At 41.0% G+C, this 17,136-nt stretch overlaps 4 protein-coding genes across 7 annotated transcripts; 3 read left to right on the forward strand and 1 right to left on the reverse strand.

The window, feature by feature from the left end:
* Window positions 1-1,673: 1,673 nt before the first annotated feature.
* LOC139298987 (fatty acid-binding protein 10-A, liver basic-like) lies at window positions 1,674-2,686 on the forward strand. Its single transcript, XM_070921820.1, has 4 exons — window positions 1,674-1,837; window positions 1,926-2,098; window positions 2,423-2,512; window positions 2,611-2,686. The coding sequence occupies exons 1-4, from the start codon at window positions 1,690-1,692 to the stop codon at window positions 2,659-2,661; spliced, it is 462 nt and encodes a 153-aa protein (XP_070777921.1). The 5' UTR covers window positions 1,674-1,689; the 3' UTR covers window positions 2,662-2,686.
* Window positions 2,687-2,943: 257 nt separating this feature from the next.
* On the forward strand, window positions 2,944-7,911 carry LOC139298850 (serine/arginine-rich splicing factor 10-like). 3 transcript variants are annotated; one of them, XM_070921646.1, is made up of 6 exons: window positions 2,944-3,075; window positions 4,406-4,510; window positions 5,487-5,590; window positions 6,087-6,258; window positions 6,349-6,402; window positions 6,607-7,911. In XM_070921646.1, exons 1-6 carry the CDS (start codon window positions 3,011-3,013, stop codon window positions 6,860-6,862), a joined length of 756 nt encoding a protein of 251 aa, XP_070777747.1. In that variant the 5' UTR covers window positions 2,944-3,010; the 3' UTR covers window positions 6,863-7,911. The 3 variants fall into 3 exon arrangements, with proteins under 3 accessions (XP_070777747.1, XP_070777748.1, XP_070777749.1); XM_070921647.1 differs by having other exon boundaries at window positions 6,634-7,911; XM_070921648.1 differs by lacking the exon at window positions 6,349-6,402 and having other exon boundaries at window positions 6,640-6,687; window positions 6,760-7,911.
* Window positions 7,912-12,172: 4,261 nt separating this feature from the next.
* LOC139299420 (gap junction alpha-9 protein-like) lies at window positions 12,173-13,684 on the forward strand. The gene has a single exon (XM_070922321.1). The coding sequence runs from the start codon at window positions 12,173-12,175 to the stop codon at window positions 13,682-13,684; it is 1,512 nt and encodes a 503-aa protein (XP_070778422.1).
* Window positions 13,685-14,558: 874 nt separating this feature from the next.
* mycbp (MYC binding protein) lies at window positions 14,559-16,887 on the reverse strand. 2 transcript variants are annotated; one of them, XM_070922324.1, is made up of 6 exons: window positions 16,871-16,887; window positions 16,602-16,649; window positions 16,217-16,289; window positions 16,033-16,081; window positions 14,856-14,985; window positions 14,559-14,742 (listed from the first exon to the last, which is right to left on the reverse strand). In XM_070922324.1, the coding sequence occupies exons 2-6, from the start codon at window positions 16,614-16,616 to the stop codon at window positions 14,698-14,700; spliced, it is 312 nt and encodes a 103-aa protein (XP_070778425.1). In that variant the 5' UTR covers window positions 16,617-16,649; window positions 16,871-16,887; the 3' UTR covers window positions 14,559-14,697. The 2 variants fall into 2 exon arrangements, with proteins under 2 accessions (XP_070778425.1, XP_070778424.1); XM_070922323.1 differs by lacking the exon at window positions 16,871-16,887 and having other exon boundaries at window positions 16,602-16,842.
* Window positions 16,888-17,136: the final 249 nt, after the last annotated feature.

A 17,136-nucleotide genomic window follows, 5' to 3' on the forward strand; every position in this document is an offset into this window, starting at 1 on the left:
TTGTATTCAAAGAGTGGAGACCCCTGGATGAATGGGAGTCGTAACAAAGCTTGATATTTATGGATTTAAATTGTTAGAAGTATTATTCTTTTCTATGTTATGTTTTTGTGATATGAGATGATGCAAATTGTTGTTTGTTTTTTGTTTTCCTCATAAGTTAAGTTTTATCATGTAACACATTACCAAAGCATGCACCACTGGCCATTTGTTATTTCAGGATTTTATGACAGCCTGAAGTGAGCCAAGTGTCAGCGTTTTGTGTCTTAACCAGCAGACTTGCATCAAATAGTACAAAAAATACAGCTTGGAGCACCAGATGGGTGGAGTTTACCCCCTCAAAGCACAGAATCTATGAAGTAGAGCTTGTCTCGGTTGATATTATGGCCGATATTAGTCGATATCCAAACTAAAATATCTCATAAACTAATCCAAAGATTTCCATGAAACTTTGCACAGACATTCATGACCCCCAGAGGATGAATCCTACTGACTTTGGTGATTCCTCTAGCGCCACCATGAGGTTGACATGTCTTGATAACTATTGGATGGATTCAATCACACATTCATGTCCCCCTCAGGATGACTTATAATAACCTGAGTGATCGTCCCACTTTCCATCTTGCGCCATCATCAGGTCATCGGTTGGTTTGGTTTATGACCAATAATAAAAAGTATACTTTTGCTTTTGATCTTTTTTAACTGTACTACTTCATACATATCTTGGTCAAAATGATTTAAGCAAAAATTCGCAATTTATCCACAAAGAAAAAAAATAATTTATCATTATCAAAATTTTTAAAACTCTCAAATATCAATATCGGTATTTGCCTCAAAAATCCTTATCGGTCAGGCTTTACTATTAAATATAAAAAAAACTACAAGAGGGTGTAACCGTTAAAAGTGTGAAATAGAAAGCACAAATCTGGTGATCCAATAATGTTAAAATAACTTAAAGGTCAAGAATAAACTGCAGATATAGTTTGACGGAGGTCTGTGAAGGAGCTTAGCGCTAACATCGCTGCATGACTGATCAATGTTTTCTCAGGGACTGCAGCACGGCACAGTATTCACAGAGGCCCCCTGCACAAAGAAAATAAGTGCTTCTGTCCAAAACATCTGTTTATGATGTGACTGTTTTGTAAGCGTCAGTGTTTCGACTGCAAAGAGCTTCAGTGACATTCCGGCAGTGATCGAGTTTGTTGACTTTTCTCGTAAACATATCTGTGTTCCTGATTACTGATCATGCTCAGAGACTTTCACTGGTTAAAGAGGTGAATCACCTTTTCATATCTGCACTTCACAGCACTGAACTGCCTGAGCTTTTGCTGCCTGCACATGTTTGCCTTAAAATGTGTTGCTTCCTGTGTGTTTGCCAGTTGAAGTATTTTTATATTTTGTCCTCAAGTCATAAATATTTGTCAAATGAAGGGAAGCTTTAATTTTTTTGTGTAAAATAAAGGTATGTCTAAATTCAGTGTTAATATGCAGTGATTTTGTTGGATTTTGGAAAAAGAAACATTTTTGCTTTCCATGCAAACATCTTCACATGGCCCCCCGGCCCTCCTGGTATCTGGTGCCATATTTCATTGACACGTTATTCTGCAAAGATGTTACACCACACCCTGTGCTAATATAAGGTTCCCTCACTGGAAATTCATGTCCAACAATAGGGAGTTTGAAGTCCCCAACATGCCAACCAGCAGTGAGTGTGATGGGAGTACATCAACAAGAACAACAAACATCCTCAGGCAAGCAGCACGACCAGCAGGCATGGACTTCAACGGCACTTGGAAGGTTTATTCTGAGGAAAACCTCGAGGAGTTCTTAAAGGCAGTAGGTAAGGATGTTTTCATATTTAAAAGATTTACTTGCCTATGTATGCATATATATATATATATATTTTTTTTTTTTTATATGCCTTCAAGGTGCACCTCAGATGGTTGTCAAAATGCGAAAGGAAGTCAAACCGGTGATAGTGATTGAGCAGAACGGCAAAGACTTCACCTACACAATGAAAACTCCCATCTGCACCAAAGTCCACTCATTCAGCATCGGAAAGGAGTCAGAGATGACAACCGTGGACGGCAGGAAGTTTAAGGTGATTCAAGGTTCAAACTCTTCGTGCACATTATGAGCAGAGAAGTGTGTATGTAAGTTTGTATGTGAGCTGATGATGCCACCATCTTACCCTTAAAAGTGCAGAGATCTCTCTCAGTGCTGCTGACCCTAATGATACCTAATCTTGCTCTCGAGTTCACTATCAATATGGAAGGAGAGATTCTGTGTCTTTTGGGCCAAAAACCTCTGATGGTTTTAGGCCGTTTAAATGGCAATTTATTGTTAGCTGCTATACTTAATTTAATTTATGTGCACAAGGCTAACAAAGGGGGTTATGGTACAAAAAGTTGCAATTTTTCACCAGTGCATCGTCAGAGAGGAGAATGGGAAGCTGGTTGCTGAGACTGACAAGTTCACTTCTGTCCGAGAGATCCAAGGGGACGACATGGTGGAGGTCAGTGGCTTTAATTCTTATTACAAAAACTGCTGTAAAGTCAAGGGATTCAATGTTTGAAAGAAACAGTCTTTGTCTCTGCTTCTTCTCTTTTCCAGACTGTCACTTCTGGCTCTGTGACTTTCATCAGCAGAAGCAAACGAGTGTGATCAGCCAACGGCAGCTGATGGATCCCTCTTAGACCTTCTCAGCTCAAGCTGAAGGCCATCTGGAAACAACACAATTAAGAAAAAAAAAAGCTTAATACATTTATGAATAAATTTGAATGATTAAATAAACCAACATGTTTGTTTTTATTCAGTCCACTGCTTGTGCCACAGCTGCAGGTGATGTAGGTGGAGTTAAACAACAGAGGGCGCTGTGGGCTTTTTATCGCCTCATTTTGGTTTGAGAGGAAGAAGCAGATGGCGCCTTGTAAGTGCGCATGCGTTTCAAATATTTTCGCTGCAGATTTTCCTTTCCCAAAAAACACTTTTTCTGCTGTGTGTGTGTAACTTTATGGCCAGATACATGAGGCCCCCAAACACGTCTTTGTTTGTCAGAAACATCTCCGATGAGTCAAGGTGAGTCCACATACAGACGCGATCAGAACCACAGACCACTAACGCTAGATAACTCATGTCAACGGTAGCTAGCTGATGTAGCTTAGCAGCTAACGTTAGCCACCTCGTCGGAGCATCAAGTTACGTTAAACCAGCGTGCGGAGTCGCTTTATGTGAGAAATGTCTATCAGCAGCATCACGTTTAATCTATATAGTTAAAATAAAACAACAACTGTGATAGTAATGTGTCTTTGTTAAGACTTAATATGCGTTGATAACGTTTCTTTGTTTGCATTTGGTTTCTGTTGCACGTTGACTGTGCACGCTTTCGTGTTTATGTATAAGAAAACGTTAACAACGCAACGTTAACGCATAAACAATAATTCAGTAAATATTTTGCTGACTAACTTGTGAAAAACCCGGATTTAATTTGATTGAAGCTCATTTTAACAAACCTAACGCTTGCTAGTTAGCTTGTATACCGTTATTTCACTTAACCGTTATTAATTTGAATTACCAGTCATTTAATTAGGTAACCGTTAACTGTAACGCTAACTTAACAAGACGTAAAAGGCCACACCGCAAGAGTTAACTTGGTTATATCAGTGATGGATGTTGGTAATGTTACTTCAATGTCGAAGTAAAAGCATCTTTTAAAGTATCATTGAAGAAAGGAGAGCTTCATTTTCATTAATTGTAGAAACAGGAACAAATAAGATAAAGAGTCAGTCAAATTACAATTCAAATATATATCTATTTTAAAATGTTTGTTTGCCTCTGACTCTTTACTCTTTCATAATCTGATCGCATATTAGCGTGTGTATGACTGTTGGAAAAAGCATGTTGCTGCTAATCTTTTTATCCTCATCATGGAAACTTATTGATCCATGTACTCCAGACGTAATGAGTCATTCTCTGAAAGGTTGTACTTGAACATTTGACATGAATCTAATCTTAATGAAGCAACAGTGCTGCATCTGCTTATGTCAGTGGGTTATGATTACATTGAATTGCATGTTGAACAAAATAGTGTACTTATCTTAGATCATAGAGTCAGTTTACCCCAAAACACAACACAATTGTTGCAAAACAAAATACAACCTAAAGTAAGAATAGAATAAAAATTGTTTTTGAACAACAGGCAAACTCAAGCAAATAACACAAACTATATGGACATGTGGGTCATATCGCCAGGTAAGAGGTAAAATAAGTCCAATTGTTTTTTGGGGTAAACTGTCACTTTAACTGTCCCTCTCATCGGCTACTCTCCCAGCTGTTGTTACTGGTTGATGATGTAGGTAGAGTTACCCGTGATCGTCAATTGAGTCATACTTGTATTTACGGTGTTCAGGCCTGAGGATTTGCGGCGTGAATTTGGCCGCTATGGGCCGATAGTAGATGTCTACATCCCACTTGACTTCTATACACGTCAACCAAGAGGATTTGCATACATTCAATATCCTTTCCCAATGAGTTTTTACTGTGTTTGTGCTCTTGCTAACACATTTTAATTTCCTTTCAGCAGAGAAGATATGCATTTATTATTGTTGACATTTTTTTCTTGCACATAATTTGATTGAATATCTAACACACATATTTCTCTGTTATTGCTTCAGAAAATGTAAAAGAATCCAGTTGTGGAACCGGCCACAAAGAGTAACAAAGACCCATATAGAGTAGCTGTAAAGACAAGTCACACAGACCTTCAGGATCAGAGGGAGGGGAAAAGGTTGAAAAGAGAAAGTAAAGCATGAAGAGGAAAAGGGAACGGAGACAAAGCTTGGATATGGCGGCAAAGAATTGGGAAAAGAAAAGAGGTTTAAGAGGAAAAGGCAAGCAGGAAACCCAAGTCTCTGTGGGAGTCGATTAAAGAGTGTAAAGATCAAGATGAAGTTCAAAGTCAAGCATGGGCAAAGGTAACAAGTCTGAATTATTTTGTATCCTCCCTAGACAAATCCACAAATTTGACATGGCAACAAAATCAGCTTTCCCTGTGATATCAATGACATTTTCATTTTAATCAAAGCAATTTAATCAACTATTAATGTTATTTGATTTGTTTTATATATTTGTCGTCCTGATCCCCCAGACAAGTATTCGATGTGTTTGAAAAGCTTGCTTCATCTTTTATCTCTACAAAAATCAACTGAGCGTGTATTTGTTTGTTGCTTCTTCTTTTTTTAACTTGTTATGCCATATTATAATATATGTATAATTTGTGGTAATTTTAAACAGTTTTACCATATTATCAGGCCACACAAATTAAAGGAAATGTTTAATTGATCTCTTCTACCAAAAATGTAAAACAGAGAAAAATGAAGTGCAGTTCATGAAAGTATAGTGGAATTGATGAAAAAAACCAAAAACATTTATTGGAATTTGTGTGGCCTAACCAAAAATGAGAGCAAAGAAAACCCTTAACCACCCAGCATATTTGAGGATGTGCGTGATGCAGAAGACGCTCTTCACAGCCTGGACAGGAAGTGGGTTTGTGGACGGCAGATTGAAATCCAGTTTGCCCAGGGTGACAGAAAGAGTAAGTGTTTAACTTTACATTTTCGAAAGGCCTTTCTCAGGTTTGCTTGACATTAATAACATTATTAATGGCTCAGTTCCATTTAGGTTTTCATGCTGGTTCACCACCATGGCTTACTAGCACACCTAAGTGGAGTTAGTAGTTCCACCTTTGCTCTTCCTGATATGACATTGATTGTGCCCCCTGTGACTATTATTTTCTGGCGCATATATTGACTGCAGGCACTTCCTGATGCATCATTGTGCAGCCAACTAAAATGGTGATGGAAGTGTTAACCGTAATGCTCGGTATAGAGGAGCATCATGGGGCAGAAAGCATTGTTTACACTGAGTTCAGTTCTTCCAGTCGTCCTTCTGAGTATCTAAAAATATACATCTTGCTGAGGAGCTCCTACTGGAGTTCCCCACCAACTTCTTACTTGTGGGAATGTTTTGTGCTTTCTCTTTTCTAGTCTGAGCCAACCCATCTCTCACTTCTGTTTTTATTTTTATATCAGCACCAAATCAGATGAAAACAAAGGAAAGGCGCTCTCCAGGCAGATCCTCTCGATACGATGACTATGATCGAGACGGCCGGCGCAGACGCTCGCGCAGCCGCAGCTACGACAGATACAGATCACGCAGCCCTTCTTATGACCGCCATCGCAGACGATCTGAGAGTCCTCGAGGGTGAGTAACTTCTTTGTGCAGACTTACTCCTCGCAAACTTAAATGTTTCTTTGAAAAGGGAAAATAACTCTTTTTAATTTCTTCCTTCAGCTCTCGTGGACGGATGTGTGGAAGAGGAAGAAGCAGGAGCCGCGAGGACGACAGGTACAACTTCTCTTTGTTTAGAGGTTGTAGTTTGCATCTGTTACTCTGTCATGGTAATGTCTCGAATACTGTAGGAGTCAAATGAAATTAAGTGTCATAAGAAAAACTGAATTGTCTTTACATTTCAAACATAAGACAGTTATGTTGAGCGCCCAGAAGTAGTCACAGAAGTGTCTTAATGGTCTTCAGGTTTTCTCTTTGAAGGACATTTGTCTCATTGTGTGTCTTCAGATACAGACAAAGGCCTCGCAGAGAGTCCAGAGGGAGATCCCGATCACACTCCAAATCTGCGTCTCCGCGAGAAAACGTCAACCCGGCGTCGACTTCCCATTACACCGAGGAAGAAGTGCGACGAACACACTCCCCATCCCGCTCCAGGTCCCGGTCCGTATCAAGATCACGCTCTCGCTCGCGTTCTCGGTCCCGATCCTGGGCTGGACGCAAGTCAGGAGGACGCTAGAAAAGTATCTGCCCCCCCCCCCCCCCCTATCCGTCATTATGTCAGATGCACCAGAGTTGGTCATCTGTCAAGAAAATATTTGTTTTGACATGAATGTAACGTCCACTGAACCATTTGTAGAAAGCTTGTTTTTGCGGCTCCATTTTAAGAACAATGCTGGTCCTTTGCTCGGTTTTATAAAATGTAAGATTCCCCGATAGAAATATGAAGCAGTCAACGGTTTCCGTGTTCAGTGGTAGGCGGCCAGGAATAATCGTCTTTTTTATATACAGTTACTGATAGTTTTGTTTTCTAAACCCTATGCACCCATTTTTGCAAAAAAGGAAAGAACATTCAGTATTTTAAAAGGAATCCAGTCAGTCGACGAAGCAAACCAGCGTTTCTATGTGTTTTATCACAAATCACGTACTTGCATTGCTGCTGACCTTTTTCCACAGCTGGAGTGTAGATTTGTCTTGTTTTTCTTTCAGCCATTTATTTTCTTATAATAAAATTCATGTTCAGAAACTTAAAACTTGCTTGAGATAATCTGTCACAGTGAACATTATTGAGATAATCAAAAGCTTATGTTGTCAAAGTCGCAGACTGAGTTGAAAAGTGCACTGCATTACCCTGCAACAATAAGCAGACTTATCATACAAAGAAAAAGACTCTGGCTGCCTTGATGAAAAGCATTTTTAAAAATGTGAAGAGTATGGTCTACGTTGGAAAACGATCTGCAGGATTGTCAAGTATATGAGTTTGGGGGCTAAAATGCACAGAAACGCTGCTGCGGTCCTTAAAAGTGTTAAAATGTTGTCGACCAGTGACTTTAACCACAAGCTGTTTAAAATGTACATCCATTTGTTTGATTTTGAATTGTGGTATTTTCTGTAAGATTCTCCAAATCTTGATTCTGAGAGGAGGAACAGAAGTTCCTCGTTGGTGTCTCCACGACTGTGTTGATGGTTTTTCAGACTGAGTCTTGTCACTGCATGTTTTATTCTCCTAATCTTCTATCTTTAGTAGGAAGAAACTGTTATTTTGAGTAATAAATGGATAACATTCAGTATAAGGAAACGGTGTGCGACTTCAGTTCTTAAACTTTGTTAATATGGTGCAGTATTAAGCTTGTCTCACAGGTATTTACAGGCCCACGATATCAACTGTATTCAATCAAACCAAGCTCTACATGAAGGTGAAGAAACTTAGCAAGGGAATCAGACATCAGACGAAGTAATTCTTCTCCAAGACCCTGATGTCTAATAGGTGTTTCAGTGTTATGATAAATAATGGAACCACATTCTGCACTCATCATGGAAAACAGACCAGTACAGTCCGTCAGTCCAGCCGTGGTCATTGATTTCCTTTTTAATGGATCAGTAGCTGGGAGGAACAACTTAAATTAGATTCACGGTGACGAAGCAACCATGTATGAAATCGGACGTGCCCCATTGATCGCTGTATTGAAAAAAATAACATTGATTAAACAAGTACAATGGCAGCGTGGAGGCCTGATGCGAGTTACTTCATCAAGAATATCTGGTGCAAGCTAAAGAACAGGGTTGGTTACAATAACAACAGACTGAACCAACATCATGGAGATGGAGGCTGAGCAGCAACAGAGGGGCTGCTGGTTCAGTCTTATCCAGCTGTGTACGCAGCCCTTCAGGGATTCTGGTGTTACAGTGCATCCGGAAAGTATTCACGGCGCTTCACTTTTTCCACATTTTGTTATGTTACACCCTTATTCCAAAATGGATTAAATTAATTTTTTTCCTCAAAATTCTACACACAACACCCCATAATGACAATGTGAAAAAAGTTTTTTTGAAATTTTTGCAAATCTATTAAAAATAAAAAACTAAGAAATCACATGTACATAAGTATTCACAGCCTTTGCCATGAAGCTCAAAATTGAGCTCAGGTGCATCCTGTTTCCACTGATCATCCTTGAGATGTTTCTGCAGCTTAATTGGAGTCTACCTGTGGTAAATTCAGTTGATTGGACATGATTTGGAAAGGCACACACCTGTCTATATAAGGTCCCACAGTTGACAGTGCATGTCAGAGCACAAACCAAGCATGAAGTCAAAGGAATTGTCTGTAGACCTCCGAGACAGGATTGTCTCGAGGCACAAATCTGGGGAAGGTTACAGAAAAATTTCTGCTGCTTTGAAGGTCCCAATGAGCACAGTGGCCTCCATCATCCGTAAGTGGAAGAAGTTCGGAACCACCAGGACTCTTCCTAGAGCTGGCCGGCCATCTAAACTGAGTAATCGGGGGAGAAGGGCCTTAGTCAGGGAGGTGACCAAGAACCCGATGGTCACTCTGTCAGAGCTCCAGAGTTCCTCTGTGGAGAGAGGAGAACCTTCCAGAAGGACAACCATCTCTGCAGCAATCCACCAATCAGGCCTGTATGGTAGAGTGGCCAGACGGAAGCCACTCCTTAGTAAAAGGCACATAGCAGCCCGCCTGGAGTTTGCCAAAAGGCACCTGAAGGACTCTCAGACCATGAGAAACAAAATTCTCTGGTCTGATGAGACAAAGATTGAACTCTTTGGTGTGAATGCCAGGCGTCACGTTTGGAGGAAACCAGGCACCGCTCATCACCAGGCCAATACCATCCCTACAGTGAAGCATGGTGGTGGCAGCATCATGCTGTGGGGATGTTTTTCAGCGGCAGGAACTGGGAGACTAGTCAGGATAGAGGGAAAGATGAATGCAGCAAAGTACAGAGACATCCTGGATGAAAACCTGCTCCAGAGCGCTCTTGACCTCAGACTGGGGCGACGGTTTATCTTTCAGCAGGACAACGACCCTAAGCACACAGCCAAGATATCAAAGGAGTGGCTTCAGGACAACTCTGTGAATGTCCTTGAGTGGCCCAGCCAGAGCCCAGACTTGAATCCGATTGAACATCTCTGGAGAGATCTGAAAATGGCTGTGCACCGACGCTTCCCATCCAACCTGATGGAGCTTGAGAGGTGCTGCAAAGAGGAATGGGTGAAACTGCCCAAAGATAGGTGTGCCAAGCTTGTGGCATCATATTCAAAAAGACTTGAGGCTGTAATTGCTGCCAAAGGTGCATCAACAAAGTATTGAGCAAAGGCTGTGAATACTTATGTACATGTGATTTCTCAGGTTTTTTATTTTTAATAAATTTGCAAAAATCTCAAACTTTTTTCACGTTGTCATTATGGGGTGTTGTGTGTAGAATTTTGAGGAAAAAAATGAATTTAATCCATTTTGGTATAAGGCTGCAACATAACAAAATGTGGAAAAAGTGAAGCGCTGTGAATACTTTCCGGATGCACTGTACATCTGTGGTACCCGCCATATCTGAACCCCTAAAACTTCTTGAACTTTGTTTTGTACCTGATGCAGCACTAAAGATATACAGACATGCAGGAACAAACTGATGAAGCTCTTATTCCCTTCAAAGCTATTCTCCATCTGCCAAATTTACAGTGGGATTGGATTAGTCACTTAATCAATGAATCGATTTTGAAGTGATTCAATTTCAAACAAAAATTCACTGCCCCTCCATGACAGTAAACTGAATATGTTTAGGTTCTGGACTCTCGGTCAGACAAGACGAGCAGCTTGAAGACGTCAACTTGAGCTCTGGGAAATATGTTAAAAAGGATTAATCAAGAATATTATTGGCAGATTAATCCATAATGAAATGAATCCTTAGTTGCAGCCCTAAATGATGTTTATTTCTGGGTTTCATGTAAATAATACCTTATGAATAGTAACAGACCAGTTTGTGAGACGATGGTTGTAGAGAATCGTTCAATAATCAGGTTGATATTCCAGCTCAATTTAAGATAGAAGAAAATGTTTCCACTGTTGGTCTGGTTAACTTGGATAAAAAGATGTTTCCTGTAGTGAGGAAGGAAATTATTCTTCCTTGTTTTCCTGAAACTCTTCTGTGTGAAGCTGCAGTCAGTTTAAAGAAGCTGCCAGCTCACCATATTTTGACCTGCAGGGTTCAGCATCCAACCTTGTCTGGTGTTGTAACCCCAGGAGAAAGTTCTGACCGACAAAATGCAAAGATTAGTTGGTTCAACAGATTATTTATCTGCAACTATTTTGTAATATTTCAAGGAAAACATTTGATGTTTTCAGCTTTTCAAATGTGATGATTATGCTGCTTTTCCTTATCTACCATGATAGTAAATTGAATATCTGTTGGCCAGACAAAATAAGTCATTCGAAATATGCTATGTTTTCTTAATATCTATAAAATGTCAGAAAAATGTGAAAAATGCCTGTTTGGATGTCTTCAGAATGCTTTATTTGTCAGATAAACAAACAGTCTACTTACTATCACATAAGATGAAGAAAAGCATCAAATCTTCACAATTGAAAAGCAGGAACTAATGAATGTTTGGCATGTTTGCAAGAAAACAAGGACTTAACCGATTTATCGATTATCAAAATAGTTGCACATGAAATTTTCTTTGTTGACAGATTAATCGAGTAATTAACCAGCACTGCTAATAACAGCCCAGTGACGTGACGGCACTTCAGAGTTGAATTACACAAACTTTCAGCCTAGGACATCAAATTAAATCAGATTAAATTATTGATCCACTTGAGAAGCAGTTTGTATGAATTATAATCCACCTTCAGATCCACACTCAGATGCCAGTTTCCCATCAAAGGAGCCAACCCGGCGCACCACTTCTGTCCTGTGGGAATTCAGAGGATCAAACAAGTTCAGGGTCGTTTAGGTTCAACCAATAACGGACGTCAAATAATTGAATATTTTGCAACACATTTCACCCCTAATGACTCGCAGGAACTGGCAGTCAGTCCATTCACACTGCTGCAAGGTAAATGGCAACAGAGCTCTGCAACAGTATTGATCGTTTTACTCTTTCACAGCCTATAAGTTGTCATCTACTAGAGCCAGCAGGGATCATTTGTTTTTGTCCAGTTTTCACCAACAGCGGGGACTGAAATCTCTCCCAGTTTATCTATACATTTAGAATTTTTACCTTTTACAAGAGGATAAAGAAGATAAAAGATGTGCGTGTAGGATTGTGCTCAACAGCATCAGCAGCATTCTTGCAAAAGGCCTTTATTGTTACATTTCATATCCAAGATGAAAGGTACGTCAACTCATTTTAAATATATATATATATATGTAAATAGACATACAACCTTTTTGAATGAGTCATGTCATTTTGCAAGAACATTACAGTGAAGCAAATATATCAGCTTTATGTCGTTCACTTAACACATTGAAAACAATGAGGCCTTAACAAACATAATTTAGATTTCTTTCATCATTCACTATAGCACTGCTAATGTAAAACAATGGGAGACTGGAACTTCCTCGGAGGGATCTTGGAGGAGGTGCATATCCACTCCACTATGGTGGGCAAGATCTGGCTGACCATCCTGTTCATATTCCGGATGTTGGTGCTGGGCGTCGCAGCAGAGGACGTGTGGAACGACGAGCAGTCAGACTTCATCTGCAACACCGAGCAGCCCGGCTGCCGCAACGTCTGCTACGACGAGGCCTTCCCCATCTCCCTCATCCGCTACTGGGTGCTACAGGTGATTTTTGTGTCCTCACCCTCCCTGGTGTACATGGGTCATGCCATCTACCAGCTGCGGGCTCTGGAGAAGGAGCGCCACTGCAAAAAGGTGGCTCTCCGTCGGGAGCTGGAGGCGGTGGACGCGGAGCTGGTGGAGGTGCGCAGGAGGATTGAAAAGGAGATGAAGCAGCTGGAGCAGGGGAAGCTCAACAAAGCACCCCTGAGGGGTTCTCTGTTGTGTACTTATGTGGCCCACATTGTCACTCGCTCAGTGGTGGAGGTCAGCTTCATGATGGGTCAGTACATCCTCTATGGACACCGCCTGAACCCTCTTTACAAGTGTGAAAGGGAGCCGTGCCCAAACGTGGTGGACTGCTTCGTCTCCAGGCCCACAGAGAAAACAGTTTTCATGGTGTTCATGCAAGGGATTGCCTGCATCTCCCTCTTTCTCAGCCTTCTTGAGATCATGCACCTGGGATTCAAGAAGCTTAAGAAGGGCATCCTGGACTACTACCCACATCTGAAGGACGATCTGGATGATTATTACGTCAACAAGAACTCAAAAAAGAACTCAGTTGTGCATCAGGTTTGCATGGGCACGTCTGTGGGTCGCAAGACTACTATTCCCACAGCACCCTGTGGATACACATTACTGTTGGAGAAGCAGGGCAACGGACCTAACTACCCTCTTCTTAATGCCTCCTCTGCCTTCATCCCAATACAAGGGGAACCTGGTGCAAAACCAGACAGCCACAAGGACGGCAAGGAGGGAGTGCCGAGCCCCACGGAGCAAAACAGCAACTCCAACAACACAAGCAGCGAGACGCGTTCTCCTCCTGCAGACAAACAGGATGAACCAGAAGAACAATCTTCACCCCATCATGAGGACATGGAGTGTGCGAGCTCAGAGTATCCCACCCTCCCTGTGGCAGACACCTCCTCCTGCACAACACTGTCAGGCATTGCGAGGAAGTCACGGAGGGTCAGTCCGCCGTGGAACTGCTCCACTCTGGTAGAGGGGAACGGCTCGTACAGTGGAGATTCCTACCACGGGAGCAGCAGCATGAAGCTACGTAGCAGCTGTGTCGGCCCCCGAGCGAGGATGCTCTCTAAATCAGACCTAAAGAGACCGAGCAGGTCCCAGAGCCCAGACTCTGCGGGGGAGCTGAGCTCTGTATCCCGACACAGCCGCGAGAGTAACAGCCCCACCACCTCCTCTCCAAACCGCAGAGTGTCGGCGGCGAGCAGTGGCAGCAGCAGACGAGCTCCAACTGATCTGCAGATATAAACAACAGACTGTGTGCTCGCCAACATGGCAACAGAAACTCTCACTAAGCCATGTTTGGGTGCAAGTCATGTGAACACCATATTACTGCACTTTTCACACATTTAACGTCCTTTAAAAGACATTTAAACAAGCACAAAAAGCCTTTGCTATGGAGATTATGCTCTTGACAGGAAAGATGGGCCTTTTTCCAAACATATTTAAAAAGAACTTATGACGCATAAAGACAATCTGCATTTACAGATTTTAACAGACGATCAGACCACAATGGACTGTTTTGTTTTCTTACATTTCCAGGGTTGGTGGACATTTAATGATTTGGCTGTATGCAACAGCTCTGAATGATTAGAGGGGAATGGAAAACAGACCCACAGATCTATAATGTTTTTTCAGGTCGCATAGTGCTGTTATGCAACCGGATACTTTTAAATCAGTGACACTGTCTGAATTAATCAAACCCGTTCCAACGCGTTCTTCAGCAAGAACATTAAACATAAAAATACCCAGTACTGGATGCATCTGTCACAATGGAAAATGAATGCTAAATATCTTTGGTGATATGAATAAAAACGTGTCTTTAATGTGCCGTCATCTATCAGACTATAATTTCCTGTCAGGGACAAGAACAGAAACCTCTGAATTATTGCTTTTGTATGACAATTATTTTTTACTTGATGCTCAGTCGTGCAGTTGATATCAATTTAAATGTCTTTGAAAAAACTAAATACTATTCTAAAAAATATTTAGTAATTTTTGTTTTATGTATTTATTTCAGATGAGTGTGTAAGCAGAAGCTTTTGTTTGGAAACAGAAGAGCACCCGTCAATTTAAGACATCAAAAAACATCTTTATTTATGACAAAGCAAAAAGTTGCCTCTTGTTATATAACAAAAAATAACAGTGATTTTGTTTTCACTGTACATCCATTATTATGTAATAAACATTTACATGTTCTTCAAAAAATGCTATTGTTTAACGTTTTTCTTTTTTTACCCCAGTAAGCAATGACCTTGTTTCTACTCTGCTGCTCCATCCTCGGGCGACGGTTCATACTGCATCAGCTGGAAAATGATATTAAGGCAGAGGTTAGAGGTTACAGTAGAAGCAACACACTCAAACACAGGCAGCTCTGGTTATCTATAAATTTAGACTGACATTTTTACCAGCATCTCACCCTGTTTCTCAGCTCTTTGTTCTCCTCCATGAGCAGGTTACATTTCTGTTGCAGATCAGCCAGCTCCATGCGGAGAGCCTCAGCGTCTGCTGGCTCTGGACCAGCAGCACCGAGGTGAAGTTTTATGAAGCTGTGCAGGTGGTTAAGGTCAACGTGTGCTCTCAATATTCAGTCTACAGAAATCTTTAATTCTTAATCCTTAAAAACCAAAGTGACTTGTGACCTTCTGGAGCCATTCATGTGAGGCAAAATGATGATTTCTGCAAGAAAACTCCTCTGGCTCCTTGTGAACTATACTAATCTACTGCTCGATGTACTGTATGTATGTCGGGAATGACAGAAACACACCAAAGAACAATAAACTAAAGCCTGGTTGACACATAAAACTGTAGCCTTGCTGGCTTTAATTAACTAGCAGTGAATTTCAGCATTCACACTTCAATCAATGTTCAAAATGTTTTCACATGATTTGTTCTCGATAGATGAAGGCACCACAGAAATAAATTCTCACACAGGCCGCCTAAATTACACATTTTAAAACCTGTTTTGCAGCTGAATGGCTGTTTATCCCCCCAGCTGATATTTCAAACATACCAGAAATACTTTCAAAGGGGAAATACTGTGCTGTGTATTCACTGGCTGATACACCCCCCCAGTGATCCATAGTACAATGAGCAATCTTATCTACAGTCAGTGTACCAGCAGAGACAGGATAGTCTTGTGGCTCTGGTATGAACACTGTCAGAACACTGTTAACTTTTCCAGGAATTATATTACTTTTGTTAAACCAGAACCACAGAGGAATTTGTCTGGAAATCGTACTAGGTCGTACTAAGTATATGTGGAAAAGGGGCTTGTAATAGAAAAGGCTGAGTCTTGAGGCTCTCTGTTGCCAGGTTAGCTCCAGTACAGGGACCAATATTATCAGCCACACAGTTTCCTTGGGGAAACCCTGAAAAGGTTAAACTCAAAGCAGAAACAGGGCATTCTGGTTTCCCAACAGTGATTAATAGGCTGGAGGCTTATCAGATGTACTATGTACACACCACACTAAAAAGACATACGTTTCTCTGCCATTTTTTCCTCATACAAATACACAGAATCCCCTTTTGTTGTGGGGTTGGGCCTGTTTATTACCACTAAAAGTTCCATAAAGCTGCAGGCTAAAAAAGGATACTCCAGTGCATTGTTAGGTTTCTCAGTCTCTTCATAAAGTGCCACTAAAACTGCAAAAGAGAAACGAAATGGTGATGAAGCAGCACAGCAGGGATACAGTGAAAAGTGGGTGGATGAGTTTAACACCATGCACTGGATGCACATTTACATGCTAAATAAGGTTTTTGAATTGCTTGTCTACCTACCGCTTGTTATAGTGTCAAGGACCCCAGATTTTTCAAGATATCTTCTAAATTGTTCTCGCTTAGATTCTGAGGCCTGAAACATACAGTCAGACAAATGTTTGACTTGCACTTAAGTGACCAGTACACGTCTGACAAGTTTCATCCACTGGCAAAACAATTGTGGGTTTGTGATGGGAATTTCCTTTTGTAATCGACAAAACCAGTTACATGACTAAGACGAAAAATAAGCCTCCGATTGAGGTGCGTTGACTGCAAAGCTTTATGTTAACACGCCCGTCACCATGATGCTAGCTAGTTAGCACGTACTTCATACGACCAACTTAGACTACCCTTTACTGCGTAAAAATAATCAACAGCTACAGAAAATATGGAACCAAATACTTACTCTGTAGTGTGCCATGAATGCGACGGTCGTTGTAAAATTTACAAGTGCCTAAAAAATAATGACAGGTTAATTAACACGAACTCTTGGCAGCTGGGCTGTAAACTATGTTTGCTTCAGTCCACAACACACAGGAGGTGGATTCGTTGCCATAACAACATATGAAAACGACTGTACATATGCGGAAATGCATTTATTCCCAACTAGCTTTAACCCGTTAAATAAGCAACTTGCAGGAATAATATCTTTAATAATTTAATAATATCTGTTACTTCTGGAAGCTACCAGTAGAGACGAAACTCGACATAGTAAACAGCTAGCTCAAAGCTAGCAAGAGAGGAGGACGGACCAGCCGTTGGTCAATTCCTGAAACGTCACTTCCTTAGTACCGATTTATAAAACATAGGCGCTGCCTTCACTGGATAGTCTAAAACTAAGCGTAGCTACTCCCAATGATTTGTAGATCGGCTTTTCCCCAAAGGGCTGTGCTCATATGACTGTTTTTCTCTCGTAGTGAAAAACGGAATAACAGTTCATT

This window comes from Enoplosus armatus, chromosome 16 (assembly GCF_043641665.1).
Source record: "Enoplosus armatus isolate fEnoArm2 chromosome 16, fEnoArm2.hap1, whole genome shotgun sequence".
NCBI lineage: Eukaryota > Metazoa > Chordata > Actinopteri > Centrarchiformes > Enoplosidae > Enoplosus > Enoplosus armatus.